Source organism: Neolamprologus multifasciatus, chromosome 16, assembly GCF_963576455.1.
Source record: "Neolamprologus multifasciatus chromosome 16, fNeoMul1.2, whole genome shotgun sequence".
NCBI classification, from domain to species: domain Eukaryota; kingdom Metazoa; phylum Chordata; class Actinopteri; order Cichliformes; family Cichlidae; genus Neolamprologus; species Neolamprologus multifasciatus.
The window spans coordinates 18,390,381-18,417,286 of NC_140454.1; the positions used below are offsets into that span (position 1 = coordinate 18,390,381).

The 26,906-nt window shown below is 37.0% G+C and overlaps 2 protein-coding genes across 3 annotated transcripts; both read left to right on the forward strand.

The window, feature by feature from the left end:
* Positions 1-70: 70 nt before the first annotated feature.
* Positions 71-8,785, forward strand: slc15a1a (solute carrier family 15 member 1a). Of its 2 annotated transcripts, XM_085134432.1 has the most exons (23): positions 71-281; positions 904-944; positions 1,558-1,645; positions 1,903-2,044; positions 2,437-2,556; positions 2,660-2,759; positions 3,682-3,772; positions 3,918-4,001; positions 4,113-4,195; positions 4,311-4,397; positions 4,479-4,568; positions 4,657-4,701; positions 4,803-4,835; positions 4,950-5,038; positions 5,724-5,805; positions 5,913-6,032; positions 6,155-6,298; positions 6,380-6,426; positions 6,587-6,694; positions 6,801-6,912; positions 7,092-7,229; positions 7,324-7,431; positions 7,549-8,785. In XM_085134432.1, the coding sequence occupies exons 1-23, from the start codon at positions 275-277 to the stop codon at positions 7,777-7,779; spliced, it is 2,190 nt and encodes a 729-aa protein (XP_084990558.1). In that variant the 5' UTR covers positions 71-274; the 3' UTR covers positions 7,780-8,785. The 2 variants fall into 2 exon arrangements, with proteins under 2 accessions (XP_084990558.1, XP_084990557.1); XM_085134431.1 differs by lacking the exon at positions 71-281 and having other exon boundaries at positions 906-1,645.
* Positions 8,786-9,897: 1,112 nt separating this feature from the next.
* Positions 9,898-26,390, forward strand: stk24a (serine/threonine kinase 24a (STE20 homolog, yeast)). Its single transcript, XM_085135765.1, has 11 exons — positions 9,898-10,437; positions 15,377-15,607; positions 18,540-18,596; positions 18,715-18,823; positions 19,344-19,501; positions 19,991-20,176; positions 20,302-20,444; positions 20,572-20,788; positions 20,869-20,937; positions 21,934-22,070; positions 23,030-26,390. Exons 1-11 carry the CDS (start codon positions 10,396-10,398, stop codon positions 23,061-23,063), a joined length of 1,383 nt encoding a protein of 460 aa, XP_084991891.1. The 5' UTR covers positions 9,898-10,395; the 3' UTR covers positions 23,064-26,390.
* Positions 26,391-26,906: the final 516 nt, after the last annotated feature.

Sequence of the window (26,906 nt, forward strand, 5' to 3'; positions counted from 1 at the left end):
GTACTTGGCTCGCTTGTGAAATAAGTGGGAAATAAAACCTTATTATTCTCAGGGATCATTGCTGACTCCCTAGCTCCCATATCTCATGTTCCCACCTATCATAAAAATAATACAGTCGGCAGTGTGAAAAGCTGATCAAGGGTTAATAAAAAGCAATATTACAGGAAACATTCCCACTCCCACTAGTGAACAGAGAAAGATAAATGATCTGCTCCCTGCAGGAAGCTTAAAGGGATTTTATGCTATAGCAGAAAGCAGGTGATAGCTTCACATCATGGCAGGTAAGACTAAAAGAAATGCATTATTATGTACTCTTTCATTTTAATTCACAGAACACAAATATTCTGCTGCACAACATGAAAATGTGCACAGAGGGAGAAGTTAACAGAAAGAAAACAAGTTCCATGTTCTTAACTTAAAAACTTACAGAATGAAGAGTTCAAGAGTTTAACAGGTGAATGCACCTGTCAGGACAAAGATCCCAAACATATTAGGATCTCAGATTTATTTATTAATGCAATTTGCACTACTGTCTTACACAGTTTCAGTCTTATTTTTACAGTTTTTCTTTTCTTTGTTTTTTTTTTTCTATCACCGTTGTGTACATATATTTACCAGGTGCCAGTAACACCTTTTTTGTTAACTGCACTGTTTTTTTTTTTTTAATAGACTGTACTATTTTTATTCTTTATCCTGCTACTGTAACACAACAATATTCTTTGTGGAATCAATAAATTATCTATCTACACATCTATCGCTCTCTTAATGTTTACTGCACACAATGAATCATTGACAGATAAATGCTTTATTTTTTTTTAACACTGAGGAAGTTGGTAGGCCTGCATATTAGTCTCTTATTTCTGTTTTTTAATCATAATAAGAATTACATTCATTTTTGCATAGACAAAGAAGATCCCAAGAAACAAGGGAAAGGTAAAGGAAAGGTAAAGTACAGTTTTGGGTTTTTTATACAAGAACAAAGGACAAGTCAGCACTTTATACATCAACTCTGTATTATTACTGCAATAAATACCAATAAAGCTGTAAAGATATATTTTTATTAACTAAATGTTAGTACTTCTGTAAGAACCTCAGTTCAGCACTAAAGTTATTTATGCTTCTACGCTGCATATGCTGTACTTTGCTATTCATTCTTCTTCTATATTTATGTAATTAAGCGCTACATTTTGACAAATTTGTCTTGTACTTTAAGCATTTCAGTGTTTATCTGCAATCATTGTGTTTTTTTATTCTACTATATTGATTTTATCAGCAAATTTCTTATTTATTTTGCAGCGATACATTCAAATCTATTAGTAAATTGTGCTAAGATTTTCAAATTAAGCTACCTAGTAGTGCCTAGCAGTAACTACTGTTAACCAGTTGTAAACAGTTGGCTAGAATAATTATACTGATTCCACAAACTCTCTGGGTACTCCTCAACACCGTCGATTCAGCATTATGCAGGTCCAAGTATTTTTTTTTGTTTTAGTTTTAGTTTTGTACGCTTTTATTTTGGTGTGGTGTTCATCCTTTTACTTTTTCACCACCCACCAGAGCAAAGATGTGTGTGGCTACCCACTCAGTATCTTCTTCATCGTTGTGAATGAGTTCTGCGAAAGGTTCTCCTACTATGGAATGCGAGGTGAGAACATTTCATCCAGGAACCATGAATAATGTAGCCATGACAGTGAACACGGACACTTGAATTACTAAGTAGCCTTCTTAACCCTCTGATTTTTGTGCTTAAACCAACCCGTTATTTGATTGTTTTGGAGGATAACACTATTGCGTGAACTACAACCTTATTAGCATAATTTAAGGCAACATCAAAACCTGTGCCATAAATAATGTACATTTGATAATTAAATAAGAAGGCTTCTTTTCCCTGCCTGTCCGCAGCTGTGTTGGTGTTGTACTTTAAGTACTTCTTGCAGTGGGATGAAGACTTGGCCACATCCATCTACCACACTTTTGTGGCTCTCTGCTACTTGACCCCTATCCTTGGGGCCATTGTGGCTGACTCCTGGCTGGGAAAGTTCAAGTGAGTCACAAGATCAAGTTCCTCTTTAATGCATGAAGACATTTATCATCCTATTATTTCTTGTAGCCTTATTATTGTGGCAGAATCTAAATAAGTATAGCTACAGCGCTTACCCAACCATCCTCTTTTTGCACCAAGGTAACTTCAATTCTACTGAACTGATTAGAAACATATTCGCAGATACTGATAACTGTGTAATAATACGACAGACAAAGGTCATTTAACTGAATACTTTCACACATAATAGTACAAAATTTGTATTAGTCTTCTAATGAATAAAATGCTCATAATTAAATTCTGAATGTTCATTTGTAAAGACGAGTGGAGCCTTTACTTAAGGAACGTACACGTGTACTTTCTCACTGCTCTGTTTTTCAATCTTCCTCACTCAGAACTATCATCTACTTGTCCATTGTCTATACAATTGGACAGGTTGCGATGGCTGTCAGTGCAGTTCATGACATTACCGACTCCAACAGAGATGGGACACCAGACAACATGACCTTTCATGTGTGGGTATCTTTTCTTCTGAAGTTTTAAATTACTGAGTCACAGTTTCCATCATATATTTCTACAATGCACCGCGCTCATTCATTTCTTCTTCCTCACATTCAGTGCGTTGTCCATGGTGGGTCTCTTCCTCATTGCTCTGGGCACTGGTGGCATTAAACCCTGTGTGGCTGCTTTTGGTGGAGACCAATTTAGTGAGCACCAGGTTAGACTTCTTCTAATGTTTAACCTCTGGTGTGTGGTTGAACGTGTAATTTCAGCATCCATAGTTCAAGTATTTTATTGCATATAATATATCCCCTTGTTCCCCCTGGTTTCTATGCAACTCTCCATTATCAAATTCTGTGATAATAAAAATGAGCTCAGATAAATGGGTAGCAGTACTACATGTGTGGCTCCTGAAGAAGGGGTCTAGGAAATCTGTCTGTAAAGTCCAAGAAACCTTTGTCTCTGGGTTGTGAACATTACAGTTTAAAAATAAGAAAAAAAGCATGTCACATCTGTATAATGTGCTGTTCATCAAAATATAGAATAAATCTAAAATTAAACGTGAACTATTTTATGATGCATGATGTCATATAAAAGCTAAAAATTATAGTAATTAGGAAGTGAATGTATTCAAGCTTAAATTATTACTATGTGCATATTAGTATTGTACAGCACTTTGGTCTACCAGGTGTGTTTTTAAAGTGCAATATAAATAAATAAATGATGATGATGATGATGTAGGACACACCGGATTGAACCAACAGTATAACACAACCAAGTGTAGTGTGAGTAATGTTAGAGATCTATATTCTTGGCTAAACAGGTGTTTGGTGTTGTTAGAGGAGTGCAATCCTAAATTGGTGGTTAAGTTACTATAGTTACCAAATTGTTCATTTTCCTCAATCTTGTACCCATGTCACCTTTAGAGAACCATGAGTTTAACTAATAGTTGTTATTTAATATTTAAATGGTGGAACATCTGACCAGAAGCCTAGAATTACCACTTATATAGCTATACTAAGCTTATGCTATACCTTTTCAAAGACATACACCAACAAGGCAGCGGTTTACATAGATATTTATCACTTTAGTATTTGTACTGTTTGCAAAACACATTACTGACTTGTCTTTCTACACAGGATAAGCAAAGGAGAACTTTCTTCTCTGTATTCTACCTATGTATCAATGGTGGAAGTCTCCTGTCAACCATTATCACTCCAATCCTGAGAGGTAGGCATATAAAGTAAAATATCAAGTTCAAGTGCCATAAACATGCAGGAATGACAACAATTACATTCTAATAATCATGCAGGAAAAAGTGCTTGTCTTTAGTTGAAGTTGTAGTTGAATGAAAGTTGTTTGCCTCTATCTGCAGGTCAGGAGTGTGGCATCTACAGTCAGCAGAAATGTTATTCCCTGGCATTCGGTGTCCCCGCAGCATTAATGGTGGTTGCACTCGGTATGTCTAAATTATTAGGACACTAATTCAAAACATGAAGCAAAATGTAAAGGGTGGGTAAATAAACTGTATTCTGAAACTAATGATTTGCCCGTGATGTTCCCTTAACAGTGGTGTTTATTGTTGGGAGTGGTATGTACTACAAAGCTGAACCGGAGGGAAACATAATGCTGGATGTGTGTAAATGTATTGGGGTAAGTCGTTTATATAAGCCTTTTCTGCATTCATGTAATCAGCCATAAATGCTATTGTAACAACTCTAAAAATCAATGTTTCTAAAAACAGTATTACTCTTTGCTCTTCTCTCAGTTTGCCATTAAAAACCGCTACAGGCACAGAAGCAATCAGTACCCCAGGAGACAGCACTGGATGGACTGGGCAGAGGAAAAATATGATGTAAGTTTCATTTCATATATTTCTCTAATGTCTTATAAGAAGAATGTTGTTTTGTTTACATTCAATCGGCCTGTTTTGTAGAAACTCCTGATTGCTCAAATCAAAATGGTGCTGAAAGTCCTCTTTTTATACATCCCATTGCCAATGTTCTGGACCCTATTTGACCAAAAGGTACAGTAAATTTTGTTTTTAATTTAAATGGCTTTCCTTTAAATCACTTCCTGCTAAGAGGAAATTAAAATTGTGGTCTAATTTAAAGGGATCCAGATGGACGCTGCAAGCTACCACAATGAATGGATACTTTGTAAGTTTGGTAACAAAAAAAAAAAAATTGCAGCGAAAAGTAATCATAATAATTGACCAATACAGTGTGTTCATGTTATAATATTGTCCTTATGTCTGCAGGGGAAACTTGTTATACAGCCCGATCAAATGCAGGTAAGTTAAAGCAGCTTCTTGTAGCCTTATTAAAGCTAAAGCAGTATTAAGTTAAAATGACATAATACATTTTATTTACGAGGATACTAACGATGCAGTAATATTTTTTAAAAGACTTTCAACCCCATCTTGATCCTGACTCTGGTACCTATTATGGACAGCGTAATCTACCCCCTGATTAAGAAATGTGGCTTTAACTTTACGTAAGTGAGAAATACAATGAACTACGTTCAGTATCTGTGGTTTACATGTTTCATAACACCATAACATTAAATTCAAAGGGTTATTAAAAGACCTTTACTGTTACGGTTTTGATCTGCTATCAAAGTTCATCATTATAGATCAGCTCCATTTAATATTTTTCATCAAATGGTCAATGATGAAATTACAGTTAAGTTCATAATTGAAATTAGTGTCTGGAAGCTGGCAGGTGGTTGGTCCACGTTAGCATAGCTCTGCTGCCCCATAGCTTCTACACAACCTGTGATTTTATAGATGTTACAAATACAAAAATGTCCATAGTTTTATTCATGACTCACTGAATAATAACTGACCTTTCTGAAATGTCAGGTGTTCTGTCCAGAAAATAGTTTGGTCTATTAACAGTGGTCTAATGCTAAAATGCTTTTTAGGCTGTTTTGAGATGTGATTCAAACTCCTATGTTGAAAATGACTGTGCTAAGCTAACTCACTGTTAGCAGTAATTTCATTAATATTGAGCCTAAGGAGCTGTATGAATCATGTTGCTTTTCATGTTAATGTTGAATTTTCAGATATTAGATGACTTTAAAAGAAAACTATTATTTTCACTTAAAATAAACGTTTTGGTTTTTTTTTTAAATATATAAAATCACAAATTCGTAACAAAACTTCATGTTAATCCAACAGACCACTAAAAAGAATGACAGTGGGGATGTTTCTGGCTGCTATGGCTTTTGTCTGTGCTGCTTTGGTCCAGGTTGAAATTGATGTGAGTAGAAAAAGATACGTGTTGTAAAATAGGCAAAACTTTAATTCACTTCATTTTATTGACTCTTTGATTTTTGGAAAAACAAACTCTTATTCCTTGTTTTTCAGAAAACATTGCCAGTGTTTCCATCTGCCTCCCAGAGTCAGTTGAAATTACTTAACATGGGCAGCAGTGCAGTCACAGTCAATCTGCCGGGCAACGAGCCGCTGACTCTTAATGCAGCTCAGGTATGTTGTCTTATTCATAACACTATACAGTCTATTAACGAATTGAAAATGACATGAAAATGTGTTTATGTACAAATTATTACCACTGTTTGACCTTCTTAAACACTTTCTCGGTTTTCCAGGCCAGTGACAAATACTTCACATTTGAAACAGAGCGACTCATTGTTTCAGTTGGCAGCCCTGTGATGACACAAACCATCTTCTTGAAGAGGAAATCCAGACACACTCTTCTTATTCCCTCAGTTATTAGTGATGAATGGCTTCTGGTGAGTGATAATGAATTCAAAGACACACAAGAGGACTTTTAATTGTTAAATTATTTAGTATGCAATGATATATTTTCACAGACTCAGGACTTGACTTCCAAGCCAGGACAAGGTAACAATGAAATCCGGTAAGTGAAATTTAAATTGTTTTAACCTTTTATCAAGTCAGAAAATCATATTAGTTACAATCATAATCTTTATGTGCTAAATAAATCATTGAAAATGCTAGGAACCGCATACACTGATGTAACTTTATTATTGCTGTTGCTCACTATGTAAATATTTCAGATTTGTAAATGGAATGAACATGCCTGTGAACGTGACCACTTCTGCAGTGGACTTGGGACTAATTGAGCCATTTTATTACTCTACTTATTCCACAATAAAGAATGGAGAGTAAGGATTATGTTTCTACTTTAACTAATTTGCTGTTTTTACACAGCAATAATTTATGCAAACAGTACTACAGTTTCTTAGCAATATTTTCTTTTCTAATGATCAGGACCAAATTCTCCTTGTTGAGTGGTTCACAGTCATGCAAATACATTAAGGACTTTGGATTTGGAGGTTCATACACTTTCTTCATACCCAGCACTTTTGTCTTTGGACCAAATGTAAGTCTTCCAAATGATTTTAATATCATGAATTTTGATCATCCAAAGAAGAAAGAAAAGAAAAGAGAAAAGAACACCAAATGAACAAACAGACAAATAATGGAAATATTGGTGTTATTGTGCTTTATCTTGGGGATTTTCACATGTAAAATTTAAACATTTCCATCTATTTATTCTAGTGTCAGGACTCTATTACTGTGGTAGAGGACATAGAACCCAACTCAGTTCACATGGCCCTGCAGATCCCACAGTACTTCTTCATAACTGCTGGTGAAGTGATGTTTTCAGTTACTGGTCTGGAGTTCTCTTACTCACAGGTACATTTATAGAAAATGACAAGTCAATTAGTCTATGAAATAGTTTCTTTCTCCATGACTTTTGTCATTTTGGGTCCCTTTTTTGTGACTTTAGGCACCTAGTAACATGAAAGCGGTGCTGCAAGCCGGCTGGTTGTTTACAGTTGCTATTGGTAACTTCATAGTCCTGATTGTGGCTGAGATTGCAAAACTTCCCAACAAAGTAAGAAAAAAATGCAGCATATCAAATACATATCAAACATGCAGAAGCCATGCATGTGCAAAAATGCTAACATTGTATTTGTATTTGTCCCCCTGTCTCTCTCCTCTTCTTTTACAGTGGGCAGAGTACGTCCTTTTTGCATCTCTCTTAGTTTTAGTGTGCATCATCTTTTCCACTATGGCGTATTTCTACACTTATATTGACCCTTCAGAAATTGAGGACCAGTTTAGTAAAAAGGTTGATGACGTTGAAGATGATAAAGACAAGCGTGAGAAGGCAGAAATCAAGATGGTCAGGAGAGACTCAGCTGAAAGCGACGATGACAGTTACAAACAATCCAATATGTGAACATTTTAAGATAATAGCAGATCATTAAAAAAATGCATTATTAGTAAATAAGAGCACGTGTACAGGGGAGAGTGTGTGTTGTGTGTGTCTGTGAAATATTTTATATTGTTATGGCAGAGGCATGTCTTTTACCATTACATTCATATAAACAATAGTAATTAAAAAGAGAATAATGTAAGAACAATTATATGTCATGGTATATAACTGCTTTTTTATATATATGTGTGTAAGCTGTGAGAAAAAATGATTAAATAATCATTATTCATAATCATTCATCCTTTCCATGTGTTTCTCATTCAGTCTTCAAGTCAAAAAGCACCAATATCACGCAGCAAAAACCTGTGTTATCAGTTGTGGAAGTATTCTTGCCATTGTACTGGTGATTGAGACAGAAAATCTTATATTATTTTAGGAAGAGTATAATTTACTATTGCCTTTACTAATATGGCCAATATTTGGACAAAACATCATCTGCTGCTTGTTTAAATAATTACAGTGAAATGCCGGCAAGCTCACACATGTGAACATAAAATGTTCAACTATCAGAAAATGATTAGCAAAATTATTACTAACTAAATGATAACGTTTGCAATGTAATGTTTTCTTTATGTTGGTTTATTTTTGTTTTTCAGTTAGTGCACTGTTAGTGAAATCATAATTTGGAGTGTAATTAGTTCAGATGTCAAATAACTGTGGTACCTAATCATAAACTTCTCATCTCTGTATTACTACTTGTTTTGTATAATATAAATTTTCCCTTACAGCTTCCATGTAAGTAAGTTATAACATTTTCAGGTAGCTAAGGTAGTAGGTAGATAGTTTTTTTCCTATTAAGTAGGTAAGACAGATCATTGGAATATAAAACACTGCATTTATAGTGGAGAGACACATGCCAGGTTTAGTACCCCAGTCCCATGATAGAGCCATACTGCAAGTGAAAGAGTTTCATACCAGTATAACACCAGCATGAGGTCTTTGTTTGTTTGTTTGTTTGTTTGTTTGTTTGTTTGTTTGTTTGTTTGTTTGTTTGTTGACACTGATGTGTTGCAAATGACCAACAGTTTTATAGTGTAAAATTTCCTTTCTCTGGAGATTTTGTCACATACCTCTGTTGCAGCACACTGAAAGAAAGAATTTAAATGAGAAGTGGGTTATGGAGAAAGGGTTTATGGAGAAAAATAGAAATTATTATCAACAAAATATCCCCAAACACAGGAAAGGAAAGCGTATAGAATAAGCTATCCTTATTAGATTAGTATTCAAATATTGTTACGGATATTCAAATGCATACATTAAGCAGTATTTTAATAGTGTAGCTACTATAAGGAAAGCTAATTAAACATTACCATTTATAACTAAATAACAAGTTTAGTAGCAGGAGCTATTAAATGCAAATTTAGGTAAGTGCAGTTTTTTCATGCAGTGTAAAATGCTGGTATCTACCTTCATACTGTAATAAAGCAGAAGAAGTAAAAGCAATTTTTTTCCCTCATTATTTACTTATTATAACATTATTCACTTATTATATACATTTAAGTTTGAGACTTAAATGTATATATTTATGCATAAAAATATACAGAATATAAATGTCATTTAAAAAAGAAAAGGAAAAAAAGCAAACTTTTATAAACATGTCTTTGCCAATTTTAACGACTGACACTTATTTGTAAAGATTTTCATCCACTCAAATTAAAAAATATTTAAATATCAATTTAAAAAAATTGGACTGAATTGACACTTTTGTCAGTATGGATATGACGGGGGGCGGCAGCTCAGGTTGAGCAGGCTGGGGACGAAGAGAGGCCAGAGGAGGATGCCAGGATAATAGGGTGAGATGGAGGCCGTTGACCCGCTGTGGCGACCTCTACAGGGAGCAGCTGAAAGAAGGAGAAGAAAGGCGCTATTGTTTAAGCTCATAAATAGTGTAGGACAGCAGTTTTGGTTTCTGTAGTTTCTTGGGAACAAAATGAGCTTTTCAGTTTTGGCACTACTAAAATAAAATCACATCAAATATATCTTTGTTTTCCCCAGAAAAATGTCCATGCAGAACAGTGAAAGGTACTAACTTGTGACGTTTTTTGGTTTACGAATGACGATATCTGCTGTGCCTCGCGCTGATTGGACCTTCGCTAAACGAAAATGATATTAACCAAGATGGCGCCGGGCAAGAGAGAAAAGTGATGAGAGAATAGAACAACAAGCGACCAAACTCCATAACAGTTTGCATGTATTCGCTCTGCGCGATTATTTTATGACACACCTGTATTACTTTCACCCGGAAACTGTCAAACACGCGCGGAGAGGACGCTGCGACGCAGTTATTTTGCTAACTGTTTGTTAACCAGCTGCTAAAGTCGCTAGCCTACCTAACGTCTGCTAACGTTAACTGCGGAAGGCGAGTCAGGAGAAAGCAGGCAGGCGGTTCAAAGTAGGAGCCGACAAGTGAAGCTGACTTTATTTTGGTTTGGAAACGTCGTCTTTTAATAAGGTAGCACGTCTTTCATAGTTTGGAGCTCTGTCAGTTACAGCAGGGTGTTGTTAGGAAAGAAACGTTATACCTCTGATAAATAGAGGTGAAAAGACGAGGAAAGGCGTCATCTTTGCTGACTTGACGCCATGGCTCACTCTCCAATTCAGAGCGGACTGCCGGGGATTCAGGTAAATTGATATTTTTTGTGTTGTGTTTTATTATCTGACATTCAGCTGCGAGCTAACTTGGTCACTTGGCATTTTCACTTCTTTTTTTTTTTTCAAGTTTGCCAAATAACCGAAAGTAATGTGCATCCGAGTTACGGTAACCTTTGCTTTCCAATAAATGCACCTGTCGTATTTGTCAAAGTCCAGCTAGATGAGTTTTGGAAAGAAAAAAAAAACAGTGTCATTATCGAAAATGATTTTGTAATTCATCTGGCCGGTCAATTCATATAATGTTTATTGTAGTCGAGATCAGATCCAAAGTTAAAGATTGCATTTTGGACTGATTTCTGGAGTTTTAAAATGTAATTTATTTATCATGTATACTGTTAAAATGAATGCTCATATTAAACACGAGTAAAGTTTCAAAGGGCTTAAAAGTAGGGGGAAAAGGATGGACTGAGGGGCTACACCAAAGCACAGTTTAGCATAAAGAACGATCAATGTGAACTGGAAATCCTGCAGAGCTCCAACAAGAGAATCTCAGAATTAAAACAAGCTGGAAAATTTAGTGGATTTGGAAAAGAGCAATAATAATAGTAATAGGTCTGTTTAAAATTCGGAAAACCTGAGAAATTAATTCTCTTGGTATTTCTGAAACTGAAGCTAGAGAATGTCTAGCCCTCTTGTCCCATTAACGGAATATCTAAAACCATACAGCATTATGTATTAATATAGCTATAAAAAAGTAGCTCACCTGTTTACACCCATCAGCACTTAAGAATCTTACAATCTTCAGTGTAATATCAGAGGAGAATAATTGTGGTTTCGTTATGTCCTGAAAATCAGTTCATTAATTCATTACTATTTCTATTTAATGTTAAACTTTTTTTGAAAATTAGCTGTGTTAATTTATAACTTTATCTATCAAATGCACCGACCACTTTATGGTTATCATGCCACGTCCTGCTTAAGTAAAGTAGGCCACATTACAGTGCATGTAAGAATGAAACTTCCTTAGCATACCCATAGCATGCATGATTGTCTGCAGGTAACTGATTGCACACAGTGAAACTCTATGAATTATTGGTTAATCATTTACGTGTCCACAGACAACACAGGTTAAAAGGTAACATCAGATATGTGCCCATAGCTTTGCATGCAGTTGGGTAGCTGACATTGAGTCTTCGCCCCTGAGGGTGTGGCACTGTGGTGTGTGGATGACACTAGACTACACAGTTGTATAGAGCAGCTGGGAGAGCATTAAACACATGGTTTTAGAGCGAGGTTCGGGCAGCTTTGGTTGTTGGAGTAAACCTGCTGACTGTGGATATGGCAAGTACATTCCCATGTGTCGTCTGTGGTCACAGTGCCTTTGTTGTTTTTCCACATTGTTTTTTCAGAGGTCAGCCTCAACGTTATGATTTTCACCTGGATGACTGATCACAGCAGTGTTATGATAGTATTTTGGTTGTTGTTTCTACTCTGCTTTGTTCTGCACTGCTTTGATTTATTTGTTTGTAAAGTTCCATTTCTATCAAATTCAGCAGCCTCACTCTTTGCCAGATTGCAGCTCTCAACTCATCTTCTAAAAAGGTTTGACCACTTTGCATTAGCACTTTTACAGGAAATTAGTATCTAGGAAACTCACAAGCAATATATTGTGTCAACTTAAGCCAAAGCTATGTGGTAAATTAAACATTAAAATCTTCCCCCCAAAAAAATCAAAGCTGCTGTAAAATATGTATAAATATTTTCTTATAGTTTAGCTTTGTAGCATTTACGTTGAGTTAGAGGGAGGTTGTTGTTTGTTTGTTTTTTCAATATTCTGTGCCATCTTTGCTATGAAAAGTAAGTCACTCCAAGCTCTGCTCAGGCTGTTTGGGTTAATGATTGCCATATATGAAGGGAAATTGAACTGCCTGGCTTGAAGACCATTATTGCCTTTCTGGTTCTCCATGGGGAAACAGGCCATTTAGCTCAGTCAATAATTCAGGGTGTAGTCCTTCAATTTATGCTTAGCCTTTGTGGTGCAAGGGTCATTAAGCTTTTGTCAGGTCTGTGTCATGCTGTCTTTTGATGTAAGTGTAGCTCAAAGCCACAAATTTGACTTGATAAGTTTTAAATATTCATTATAGAGTGACTTTTATCAAGTGTAATGAGATTACCCAATTGACTTGATAAGGTTAATCTGCATTCAAAGGTCAAGGCCAGTTTGTAAATCTAATGTTTGTATTTTTGGTAACAAAGGATTTGATGATGACTGGATTCAATGTATAGTGTGTCATCACAGTATGGTAATTAGAGAGTTGTGAAATGTCAGAGGAAATTCAAAGACTTGTTGTGGTGACAGCTGATTTTAAAACAAAAAAATGGGTGACTTCAACTAATCTTACACTCCAACTGTGTTGCCTAAAAGTTGAGAAGTATACTTTTGATGGACTTGTAACTGGATGGAAGGTCTACTATTGACCAACTGTCAGCTACAAAGGAGTGGGTGATGAGGGAACCTTTTTCATGTGGACAGGGTTTTAAAGCTAAACTAATCTTCTAAATTGGTATCACAGCCAAACGAAGCATGTTGTTATTGATCAGAATTGACTTTCCTAAACCCAACTCTTATTATTTTTTCCCTAACTTGGAAAGCTTGTCATATCACCTGTCAACAAGGTGATATGTGGTTTACAGTGTTGATGATGTCTACATTGGATCTGTGCTGGATTAAGGAGGTTGTGTTTAACCTCTAAGTCGACACAAGAAAACACAAAGAGGATGTCTCTGTTTCTACTATGTCAGTGGAAACAATTCCCTGAACCTTCTGACAGTGTACTGCTAAACAAGCAGACTACCTCTTTATTGCAGGTCTGTTTCATTGTAAAGTGTGCTTACAAGTAGGGGTGGGCGGTATAAACGGTATACGGTAGAAACAATATAAATCGCTCTACCGTGATAGCATATGTTGATGGTGTCATCAAGCTGTGCGTTTTTTGGTTCAAAGCATTGCATCATCTGCAAATTATGCCGGGTGACAGTAATAGCAAAGAGACAAAACACGCTTTGGAATATGTGGAAAGCCAAAACTGCGCTTCCTCCACTTCCTTACCATTGAATTATTAACGTTGAATTCTCTCATAGCTGCTCTATCCCTATGTTGTTGCAGTATATTAATGACTAACCTGGTATTGTGGATGGATTATCTCAGTTGTTCTCCTGACTGAAGGTTGGTCCGTTTAACGCATCCTGCCATGCGATTGCATTTGTCCCTAACCATCAAACCCCCCCGTTATTTTCATTGAGTGGAAAAAGGTTAGCGTTCATCCTCCAGCTTCACTGTTTATGTTATGCTAACCTAGCTGTGTTGCTAGCGATCACGTAGCATATCATTATATACCAGCTAGCCCAGCTTCAGTAACCCTACAAACGTCACTGCTCTTTAGTTTTCTGTCTTCATTTATGTTGGAAGTGCTAGCAGAGCTGTACGTTTTTAATGTTGTCAGATATCTCTCAGTCAGAACATGGTATATCATGTTTAGGTGGAAACTAGCGAGCTAACGTCCTGCTAACTTCTAACTTCGTTTTATTCAATTCTGTTTTCATGGATGCCTGGATGTTAAACTTGATTGTTACACCTGATAAAGAAGAAACGCTGATCATTTTATTAAAGATTAAAGAGTTTAGACAGTTTTTAACTCTCAGTGATGCTGCAGTGTTCGTTTGACTTTGGGACCTGAAGGGAATGGAGTTTAGGACCCAGTTACCCCACAAGGCTCCTGACTACGGTAGCCGTAATGCTCCGACAATCCATCAAGCGGTGCAGCGTCGTAGCTTGCCAAAGTCGTACTAAAACATTTTTGACAGATTTTTGAGCGCTGTGTACCACATAAAATCGGTTCGAGGTCAGTAAGCACAACTGGAATTCATGCATAGGGTGCAACGGATTATAATGAACACTGTCGATTTTTGAGAAAATTAAAGGATTTTAAGTTTGCCTTATAATGTGGAACATACTGTATACTGTAGAGAAGAAAATAATATATTGAGATGTCTGTGAAGGTTCTCAGTCATCCAGGTCATCGTAGTCAAAGCTCCTTTGACAATATATTGAGATATGGATTTTTGGCCATATTGCCCAGTCCTACTTACAAGTCACTTTATTAAGTGTACCTTGCCAGTACTAGTTTGGACCCTTGTTGCTTTCAGAAGTGCCTTATTACTTCAAGGCATAGATTCAACAAGGCGCTGGAGACATTCCTCTGGGATTTTGCTCAATATTGACATGACAGCATCACAGTAGAGTAAATGAATTGCTATGTTCCAGAAACCAGTTTTAGATGATTTGAGCTTGGTACCATGGTGAATTATCTTACTGGAAGCACCAATTTGAAGATGGCTACACTGTGGTCATAAAGGGATGGACATGATTAGTTACGCTAATGGGTAGGCTATGATTTTTAAACAATGCTCAGTTTGTATTAAGGGCCCTGAAGTATGGTAAGACAATGGCCTCCACATTATATAACCACCAGCAGCCTGAATCACTGATAAAAGGCCGGCTGGAGCCATGCTTTCATGTTGTTTACACCACATTCTGACCCTAAAATCTGAACATCACAGCAGATGTTAAGACTCATCAGACCAGGCAACATTTTTCCAATTTTCACTTGTCCAATTTTTGTGAGCATGTGAGAATTATAGCCTCATCTTCCTGGTTTTAGCTGACAAGAGTGACACCTGGTCTGGTCTTCTGCTAGGAATATGAGTGTTTGTCTCTATGTTAGCAACCTGTCCAGGGTGTACCCTGCCTCTTGCCCAGTGACAGCTGGGATAGGCTCCAGCCCATCAGCATCCATGTATTGAATAAGAAGATGATGGATGGATATTTATTTGTTAAACTTAAGCTTTTAAATTTTCTGACAAGGTTTGATGTTACTTTAAATGCCCTCTTTTTTTCTCTGTCAATCAGAATTTCAGAGCTGATCCAGAGGAGCTTTTCACCAAGTTGGAGAGGATAGGCAAAGGCTCTTTCGGTGAAGTCTTTAAAGGCATCGACAATCGAACTCAGAAAGTTGTGGCCATTAAAATTATTGATCTGGAGGAAGCGGAGGATGAAATAGAAGATATTCAGCAGGAAATCACAGTTCTCAGCCAGTGTGACAGTCCTTTCATCACCAAGTATTTTGGATCCTATCTCAAGGTAAGCTTTAATCTCAGGAAGATAATTGTTGCATGAACTCGTAAAGCTGAAGCTTGACATAATGGATTTGTTTGTAGTGTGTTCTTGTAAGCAAGTGATGGCAATTTAGGTAAATAAATAATGCAAATAGACAATGGAGGAAGTATTGTCTGTGAAATGGTGCAGATTAGTATAAAATAACTTGACTTGGCCTGGGATTACAGTAGTGTGTGCCCTGTGGGCTGTTTACGGCAAAGTTTATAAGGCATATGTATGTAAAAGAGACATGATTATAATGTCAAACTGTTGAACTTCAGCTTTGGTGTTGGTGTTTTATTTGCAGATTAAAAAAGAGAAGGAAAAAGTAAAAGCGTGGGTCTACTGTAGTAGCTGTATTTACAGCATCACTGAGACTCTTTTTTTTTTTTTCTACCTAGAATAGATTTTCACACTAAATGTGATAGAGTGGCTCTCAGAGCATTTACTGTGGTACTTAAGATGAGAAACGAGAGAAGTGGTCCATTAGCTCAAGTTATGTGACTGGCTGAAGGAGAGAATTGAGTCCAATGTGTTTCTAGTATGTAAATATGATGTGTATGTTGTGTCCATGGAGTTTCTAGACTGGTACTGCTATTTGTGTGAAAAAACCCCATATCATCTGCTTTCATCCATCATTGATCCCACATGCATCTCAAGGAACAGATAGCTTCTCATTTTAAACAGTCTAGTGGTCTGGAAGTCAGCAGCTGACGAACAGCAGCTCCTGCTTTATGCTGTACCATATATACTAAGAAATCTGCCCACCTATTGTTGTTTTAGGGACGTCTGCCTTTTTGAGTTGGATAAGTCGTACATAGGTTTAGGAGGGAGAAACAAGGATAATGTGTGTTTGTGTGCCTTGTTATAGATCAACTTGAAGTTAGTTATTGTTGTCTGGTCAGCAATTTAACCTCTGCTTATTATAGTGGGCAGGAGAAGCAGAAGTGGTTCTGACACTCAGCTGTTGCAACTTGCATCAAAAATGGTACTCTAATCGTTTTATAACCAGTGTTAATTAGACCTCCTCAGTATATTATTAAATTTTGGTGTCCACTACATGAACTTTTATAAAACCACTTAGGAATAAGAAATGCACTAATCCAATGTTAGGATTGAATATTAGTGCGAACCTGGCTTGAAAAACTGGATTGCATATCACACGCTACACATCATCAGTGGTTTGTTTGCTAGCAGAAGATTTGAAGAAGCTGAGAGCAGTTTAAAGTGTTTCAGTCTAGCTCCACCGGCAGCCTTCATCTCTAAGTTTAGAAATGTTTTTAATTTAACTGCAGTCAGGTGCATTGACGGAGCTGAAATGCTTTTTGAGGTGAGATGCTTTTTCTCTCTCACTCGCACATATCGTGAAACAAAAATCAAAGAAGGTGAAGTGCTTATTCCTAGAAGTGGATCATGCAGCATAAGCTTTTACTTTATATGTGATGTGAGGAGCTGTAAAAGGAAGTAGTTAGTCAGAGGAAAGGAAACTAGTGACTTTAAAGACTGAGCGCAAATAAAGTAGGTAAAACATGAATTTATGTTAATATATATTTTCATTTTTTTATTTTGTTACTTTGGTCCAATGTCATTTATTATTTTGCTTCTAAATACCAGTCCTGTAAAATTTATAGTCTTGAAGGTGTTTATTTCCTTTACTTTAGAAAGTTAGGAAGACAGTGTTGCCCTCCACATAAAGGCTAATTCCCTGATTCTTTCTCACTGAGAGAAATACAGATTATTTATTTAACACTGGTATCAGATTGGTCTGATACCAGATCGAGTCTCTGTATAGGATCAGAACTGGAAAAAGTTGGATTGTTGCATCTGTATTAGAAATAATACAAGAACTGGTTATAAACCAAGGCGCTCCTTACAGTACTGATCTGATGATGGGTGTGGTTGTATTGCGTAGATGTGAACTGCAAGCTAATAAGTAAAAGCTAAAAAAAAACCCCACAAAAAACAATGAGCTTCTGACACTGAAGTTTGTGTATGGCAAAGTAAAATCAAAAGAAATGAGAAGAAGTCAGAAAAATGACCATCCTCTGAATGCAAATAAAAGAAAGTCCAGATATTGGTGTGTGGCTGCGTTGGTGGGTGTTGGTTTCCATCTGTGAGACAGCAGCACCAACTGAGAAAACATCTGCTGAGGTATAATATTATGCAGATTGCATGCACTTGTAAGTGTAAGCAAGATTAAATGACATTCGCAGGGTCCTGTAGTTATGAATAATTTGACTGTTCACTGTACAGCTGATGTACCGTCACAGGTTGTTATGAGATAGAAAACGTATTTGTTTTTTTCCATGTTCAAAATCCAGCCATTATGAGAGTTGTCACAATAACAGCCAGTGAGTTGTGTATCATAAAATTTCAAATCATAAAATTTGAAAGTTTGTGTCATAATTAGGGTGTAATTTTAATTATCTTGGTCTATCTATATAGTGGTTCAATAAACCAAAACTAGGTTATCTTGAATCTTAGTAACACAGTTCCAATTTTTACATTTAATTCTGTGTGATGTTCTTTCCTAGAAGTCTTGCACAGTAGGAAGGGCAAAGGCACACCAAATTTATTTTTAAAACCCCCCCAAAACAAACAGTGAGAGTACTAATATCAGAATGAGCTGAAAGGTCTCTCACTTATAAAAACAAACAAACAATCAAAAAACTAAAGTTGATTGATCTTCTACTATTTGTACCTCTCAAGATGTGGCATATAGTGTACAGCAGTGGAACAGTTATTAAAATGGTTATTTATCATTCCCTTATTTAACATGATTTTTTTCCCACCACAAAACACCCCATGACATAACTAGTACCCACAACTATTCCCGTTATTAGAAACCTGAATGAGTACTGTTTTCTGTCTATACCATAACTTTAAACACTGTCCAATGGAATTGTCTATTTTTCAGGGTACAAAATTATGGATTATTATGGAATATTTGGGTGGAGGATCAGCCCTTGATTTGGTAAGTTGTTATGAATTGCGATCTGAAGATAATCTAGACTTAAAGTGATTGTTTGTATGTAAGGCCATGACAGTTGTCACAATAACAGCCAGAGTCAAGAGTTTATCCATTCTCCTAGATTGAGCCGGGTCTACTCGATGAAACACAGATCGCCACCATCCTAAGGGAAATCCTGAAAGGTCTTGAGTATCTGCACTCTGAAAAGAAAATACATAGAGATATCAAAGGTCAGTCTGGTACATACATCGCCTTGTTTTAAAAAATATATTTAGAGAGCAAGCCCTTTATCATCTTGCTAATATTGAAGTGAGACTTTAATGTATTTTTGTGTCATTCTTTGCTAGGAAATTACTTACAGAAGCTTGCTTTTCACAACTTCCAGCATCTGTTATGTCTTTTTTTTGTCTAAGTGTTGAGCCATAATTATATTTACACACAAGCCATATCACTAATATCTGTCCACGTCTTACACTTAGTTGAAATCCTGTTCAGCCCTGTAATATTCAACTTCTACACCATCATAGATAATATTTGTCTTACAGTAGTGATGGGTGATGGAGGAGGCTATTTCATTTAACATTTCTACAGGTGTAATTTAATGTGGCTGAAAATAGTGTCAGAATTTTTTTTATTCTCTAGTATGTTTTTTAGTTCCTGTGGTAACTAAAAGGTGTGGGTCTACCAATAGGTCTTTGACATTATGTGTTGCATCTCACTAGCTTTTTATTTTTCTCACTGCTGTTTCAGCTGCCAACGTGTTGCTGTCAGAACAGGGTGATGTGAAGCTTGCAGACTTTGGAGTAGCGGGCCAGTTGACAGATACACAGATAAAAAGAAACACATTTGTTGGAACTCCCTTCTGGATGGCACCTGAAGTCATAAAGCAATCGGCCTATGATTCAAAGGTTAGCATTATCTTATATTGTGTGTTATCACAGTTACATTTAAACTTAAAAACACCTGTCGCAGCAAAATCTTTGTCATAACTTTGTGTTCTTTAAAAAATAAATAATTCGAGATCAATATTTTGCTTTAAAACAGGTTTGTACAATTAGTCATGAATGTATACTGTTTCATATAAAATTGTTCCCAATTTGTTTTTCATGTTAGTGCTTTGTTGACCTTTGTTTTGTTTTTTTTGTCAGCATTGCTTAAGATGAGTATTCTTGACTAAAAATGACCCATATTATTTATTTATTTTTTTTTATGACCACAACATGAGTCAGTGTGGCTTGTCTACTCATCTGCTATGTCACAGTCTTATTTCCTCAAATACACTCTTGTTACTTAAGTCAGTCAATGTGAGTGTCATGTCATGGAGCTTGCTGTCAAAATGTTTGTGTTCTGCTATTTTAAAGACCAGGCATTTGGTTGAAAATGTTTTTCTTTTTTAGGCAGACATCTGGTCATTAGGAATAACAGCAATAGAACTGGCTAAAGGAGAGCCTCCCCACTCTGAGCTTCATCCGATGAAAGTTTTATTCCTCATCCCAAAGAACAATCCGCCAACACTGGAAGGAAACTACAGTAAACCACTTAAAGAATTTGTTGAAGCCTGTTTAAATAAGGAGGCTAGCTTTGTAAGTGTTAAGAAAAAAAAGTTCATTTTTTGAATTTAAGTTGTATTTTTGAGCTTGAAAATGAGAAGAAGAGGAAATCCACTCTATTAATTGCTCAAAATTTTCTTTTTATGTTTTCTCTATAGAGGCCAACTGCCAAAGAGTTGTTAAAACATAGGTATATTGTAAGGCATGCCAAAAAGACGACCTACCTGACAGAGCTGATTGACAGATACAAGAGATGGAAGTCAGAACAGTCTCGGGATGAATCTGGCTCCGAATCTGATGAGTAAGTTATCTAAACCAACCTTATTCAGTTCAGTGTTTGGGGGGGGGGGGGGGGGGGGGGGGGGGTGCAGGTGTAAAGTCTATCAACTGTAGTCCACTGATGTTCCTAAAATCCTGCTTGATTGTAGGGAACAAGATGGCCAGGCATCTGGAGGTGATGATGCTAGTAATGATAAATGGATTTTCAACACCATCAAGGAAAAGGATCTGGAAAACGATTTGAAAAATGACCTGAAAAATGACCTGACAAATGACCCTAAAAAGGACCTGAAAAAGGACTTGAAAAAGGACTTGAAAAAGGTCCAGAATGGAGCAGCACAGCCTGCTGAGTTGGAAAGGAATCAGGTAAGGAATGGTCTCTTTCAAAAGGCCTTATTCAAGGTTCCTATTTGGTTTTTCAAATTAAAGTATTTCGTTTTTTCCAGGTGGAGGAGAATCCAAAGAGGCCTTTGTCACAAAGCTTATCAACAATCTTTTCTCCAGTGTTTTCAGAGGTACAAGCATCGCTTTCTTGTCCCATATTAAAATATTCATCATTGATGAATAGATAAGTAACTGGTATTCAACTGGTCACACCAGCTTAAGGTGTACCAAGCAGGATTTTACTAATAATGGAAGTATATGTTTATGTTGAAGGGCCTCAGTGTGGAGTCCTCAGCCTTTAGCAGCGTTCAGGATGTCATAGGAAGGACTATATACTGTAAATACTGTAAACAGTGCAAGTTAATCTTAGTTGAACAGACACACACACACAGAGCAGAGGAAGAAGCAGGTGAGAGAAACTTAAGTGCCCAATCACACAGACCCGGTGGCCATCTGGCATCACAAGTCATTAAAGAAAGATATGCATTTCCCACCCAGGTGGAGAGTAGTTGCTAGAGGTAGCACACATGCACTAGTGTGAAAAGAAGTTTATGGTGCTGTACCTAAAACCTTCTTGTGGTTGCTTTGGTCGCTAGCAGATTGTCCTGGCTATAAAATAGCCTTGAAAGTAAGCTAAACAGAGGTTCCCAGGTGGTTGCCAACTGGTCTCTAGGCCTGTGTGATTATGGCCACACACAAAGCAGAAAGGTGACACCAGACAATGTGAGGCATGTTCTGTCATTTCAGCCTCATTAAATCCTGTAGCGTAACACCCTCCTGCAGGATTATGTACACATATGACTGTGTTTATTTTTACCTCTAACCAGAACAACAGTGAGTTTAAAAAAACAACAACTAACTAACCATTTCCCCCTTGAATGTAATGTTTTAAGTAGTAAAGTAGTAAATTTCATGCCTGTGCTGCTCCCTTTGCATTCATTCTAGCTTGCTGAACCACCGCTGTTCTCTCTGTCAGTTATTTTGAGTCAGCAGAGTTTACAAACGGCAACTGATAGATCCTGCACAGTGTACCTTTAAGTTTATGTTCCATTTTATGTTAGAGGCTGCAGTTTTCTTTAGAATTAGGCAGTTCACATTATGTCATCTAAAAGCTGTCACTTTCACAGTTGAAACAAAAAGGCGAGACAAGTAATGGCAAGCCAGAAGCTGCAGAAGAGCTGCGAAAGGCCATTGTTCAGGCAGAAGAAAAATACCCAGGAATCTGTGACTCCCTGGTGGCTGAACTAGTGCAGAGACTTCAGAGGCAAGTGAAGTTCACGCCAGTAACTTTGAACTTTTTCATATTTCATATTAAAGCAGACTGTGTGGCAGGATGTAAGCCTAAAAGGGCAGCTTAATTGTTAACCAACTGGTTTCCAATGACAAAGGGAAAAGCTTTAATTCAATTTGGCTGGAAAATATGTACTTTTTTGAATACACTTATTGGTATAGTCACTTGCACTGGTGCATCAAAAGCACTATTTTGTACAACGTTTTCCATGGGACAGCAGTTTCTGTTGGGATCATGGAGTCATCTGATCATACTGATGTACAGTAAACAATGTTGACAGCACTTTAAAATGATTTCACTCAATTCTAAATACTACTGAGAGTCTATAGCTATGCTAGTTCCTCTGAGGATGTCTGCACTTTAACGGATTGGTAAAGTGTTTACAATGGTCACTGTCTAGATTTAAGATTTTAGCTTAAACAAGATTTTGTTTAACTGTGATATGTCTGAGACTGACTGGAGTATGATTGACTTACAGCCAGAAACGTACAAAAAACCAGTCTACTGAGGTAGAATAATACAGAGAAAACCCCATCAATTAGATGACCCCTGCCTAAAGCAAGCACTTTAGCGAAAGTGGGAAGTCCTTTTTAACAGGAAGAGACCTCCAACAGAACCAGGCTCAGGAAGGGGCAAGAAATTCCAATAACCTCAATTCTATTTTTCATGTAGCATCAGACTTTCCATGCTTCAGTGAGCATGGTACAAGCACATGGTAAGAGTGAGGATGTATTACTGAAGCCCAGAAAATCAGAGCTGAGGAGTCTTAAATGGTGACTTTTCAGAGAGGAAACCTAAACCTCTCAATCTTGTTATGCAGGAATAATAGCAAGCATATGTGTTTAATCCATCTGCAATTTGTTTTTGTGTAATGTTTTGTCTCAACTTAACCCGAGGCTTGTAAATATTGACCTTTATTTATTTCTTTTCAGGTTTTCTGTGCCGCATGCAGCCCCCACTCACTGAGATGAGCCAAGTCCAGTTGTGCTCCACTTTTCCACCCTGGTGGCAGCAGTCAGATCTTTTCCTCTGACCTCCACAGCCAGAATGAAGTCTCCCAGGAAGGTCTTCATCACTTATTTGCCTGAAGCAAATCCTGGCCTACTTAATGTCTGTTTATATGCTAGCACAGCATCAGAGGTTCCTATTCAAGACAGTCAGTGGCCACTCAGTTAGCTGCCACCTGCTGTAAGATTCCCCTTCTCGATACCTCCTTCTCAACTGTTTTATTTTAAGAGCACATTAGCTGTCTTTCTGGAAGGACTTTAAGTTTTTGGTTTTGGTGTGTTGTGGCTTTTCCCCACATAGGTTTACAGTCGGCATCCTCATGGAGAAAATAACTTGCTTAATTAATTGTGTGCATGTGGCTGTGTGAAAGATCCTGTGAAATGTGCAGTGAAGTGTGACGAGTGGGTTTGAAGCATTCTATTGAAAACTCAGGTATCCCACTTTTAGTGGATTGGGTCTACTGGGAGATGGAAAGAGCTCTGCAGGGTGGTTGTACAGACTTGTAAATAAGCTGATTTCTACAGTTTCTTGAGAGGTTAATGGTGCATTTGGAACCACTGTGTACAAATGGCCAAATGCAAAGTGTAGATAATGGCTGTGAGGTGAATATTTTTGAGAGACTTAAGAGGCCACAAGTGAGATTGCCTTGCCTTTGTACTTTATTCTTTTGTATATCTGTCTTTGATTTCTCTCTGTGTAGTTGGAAACTTTTTAAGTACTCATCCAGTGAATGAAAGTGGCTGCCCTCTATCATGGTTTACTATTGATTTGTTTGTGTATATTTCTTGATTCTCTTTGATTTCACACTCTTTAGTGTGGCTGTAATAATGTTGGAGAATGTCTGAAAAAGAGAGAAATGGCTGGTTTATTGAAGCCCCAGCAGTTTTAAACACTGGATGCTCCGTTTCCAGCCCCAATTCCATAAAGCTTCGAGTTGTGTTGGTTTGTTGGACTCTGCCTCATCCCGCTTTTTTTGTTGTTTTTTGTTTGTTTCGTGTTTGTTTGTTTTTTCAGCATTTGATTGATAAACTGAGGTTTCGTCCATTCATTCCATTAACAGGGCAGTGCCATCGTCTGAGTTTAAATCAGCAGACTCTCTTAGTCTTCCTAGGAGCTGCAGCGGTACTATCCTCCTCAGTGTACCTACAGCTTTAATTGCACTTCAAGTATAAATGCCTTTGACTATAAAAAAAAATAGTAGCCATAAAACAGTAGCATGAGACTTACGGTATTTTGCAGGTATTCACTCTACCATCCGGGACGAACAAAAGTCCGCACAAGTCTCACAGCTTGGACTTTGGAGTTGGTCATGCAGTGTAATAATTGCCTGGCTGTATCATTTTGATTTTTAACTTTGTGATAAGTGTGCTAGTTTTCTAGACTCCTCACAGCATAGATGACACTGCTCTCAGATGTATATATTAACATAAAGCCAAGCAGTGTTCAGAGACCAGTGGCACTGCTGCTACGTTTGACTCTAGCTTAAAAGGAATGTGCATGGTAGTATAAAGCCTAATGGTTGGCCTGAGTAGTATGCGTTGTAGCATACTCCCACAGGACTGAAGGAATGTTGAGCCCTAAACAGAGTCAAATCAGCCTTATAGTATTTGTGATGAATGGGATGAATAGTATCAGCTTTAAAGTGTTGGATCTGTTGCTTTTGTTGTGACTTATCCTCTGTTTCTAAATTCAGTGATATTTTATTGATGAATGACAAAAAGATCAAAAGCATTTCTCTTTTTTTCATAAAAGAAGGTGCACATGAGCAAAATTACCCTGTATGTAGGTTGTCTTAAACCTTTTTTTAATATATAATCTTTGGGGTGTAAGAATCATTTTTTGCCGATATAATGTATACAATACACACGAGAAGTTAAAGGAATAGGTTGACATTCTGGGAAATACTTATTTTATTTGTAGTGGAGAAAGGACAAGAATAAAATCAGTTACTGTGTCCTTTTTATTAGGTATACAGTGCGGTCTGACCTTAAAATCTACTTTTGTAATACTGCACTGCAATGTTATTTTGACAGTATTTTTGCAACTCATCAGTTAGACTGCATCTGTTTACAAGTGTTATTAGAGAAGAAGAGAATAAAATTTAGTCCAGGATACATTCTATAACATAAGCCTCCTATTAAAGGTAATCTGCCGATCTCAGATTTTACATCACAATTGTGAGCATCATAAAGAGACGGCATTTGTATTCGACTGATTTATACTGCGGATGGGTTCCTAATAAAGTGGTCACTGAGTGCTTAAGTTAATTCTTTTAAACAAACCATTTCATAGTTCCTTTCTGCTTCCTGTTGTATTTCTGGTGGGAAATGGACTAAAATGAGGGCAGTTGAAATGCTGATCAGATGAATAAGTAGAAGCTGGTTAACCGAGCGACTGCACATAATGAGTCTGCTCTTCATTCAAACAAATGTGCCATTTATGCCCCAATCTGCACCTTTAACATAATCTAGTGTGGCTCTTCTCTTTTTGTGTTGCGCTGTGTTGCTTTTTTAAGATGTTACTCAGTGTTATGGAGTTTTCTTCTTCTTCTTTTGTGTGTTGTATGGCAATAAAGCAGTGTGATCGGCAGGAGTCATCTCTCAGCACAAGTAGGCATATACGCTTAAACTATTTTTATAACCCCAAAGAGCAGTATTATGTAATAGAAGGAGTAAAGCTGGATTCTGTGATGTGTTCGAATTTCAGTTAACACTGGATAGCAATCATTTAAAATGTACATTTCAGTTTGAATGATTTTTTTTTTTCTTTGCTGACAAGTTTCTAGTCCAGTATGTGTTGTTGCTCATTCAGGACAGTGCTGTTGGATTTCTTGGAATTAGTCAAATGTTTAAGAAATAAATAAAAATTAAGTGGAAAGTTGAATAGGTTTGCTTTTTACATTTTCCTGACTCAGACTGTAGTGCCTCTTGGAAATATCACCCTTCTTGCTGCTTGTGGTTATGTGATCGAATTTCCTTTTTAAGTTTTGTATAATAACCCACACATTTCAAAGTCCACATATTCAAAATCAAGAGATGAAATGTATGGCTACTGCACAAAGGTTTTCAGTTGATGCAGTATGCATTTCGCACAATTGAATGCTGCACGTAGATCAAAGCAAGTATGTTTGTTTGTTTTTGTTTTCAGTTTGAATTTTAAACATAAGAAATGATACTGAAATTTTCTTGGCAACATTATCAGAACGGAGACGATGATTCATCTTCGGACTGTATAGGGATATAGAGAAACCAGTCAAACACATTTCTGAATAAAACATTCCTTAAACTTCATGTTGTGCAACTGGTGCTTTGTTGTTTTTGTCTAATTAATCTTCTCTTATCATGTATTATCACACCTATTAGCTCTGGGTAAAAATCCATATGAAATTCATAGCTCAGTGATTTAACTGGAGAACAGAATGTGTTGCATGTGAGGAATTTAAGTCATTTGGATTTGGTTTATCTCTTGATGTGTACTTGATGAAAGGTTGTCACTTTATTTTCCCAGCAATTTTAAGATCTGACAGAAATTAACCAATTAGGTTGTCTTATGTCATGGGTGTCCAACTCCAGGCCTCAAGGGCTGGTGTCTTGCAGGTCTTAGATCTCAATGATTAGTTCATTACCAGGCCTCTAGTGAACTACAAGACGTGTTGAGGAGGTAATTTAGCCATTTGAATCAGCTGTGTTGGATCAAGGACGCACCTAAAACCTGCAGGACACCGGCCCTTGAGGCCTGGAGTTGGACACCCCTGCCTCTTATGTTGATATGCAAATGTGTTGTTTTACCTGCAGGTAGAGC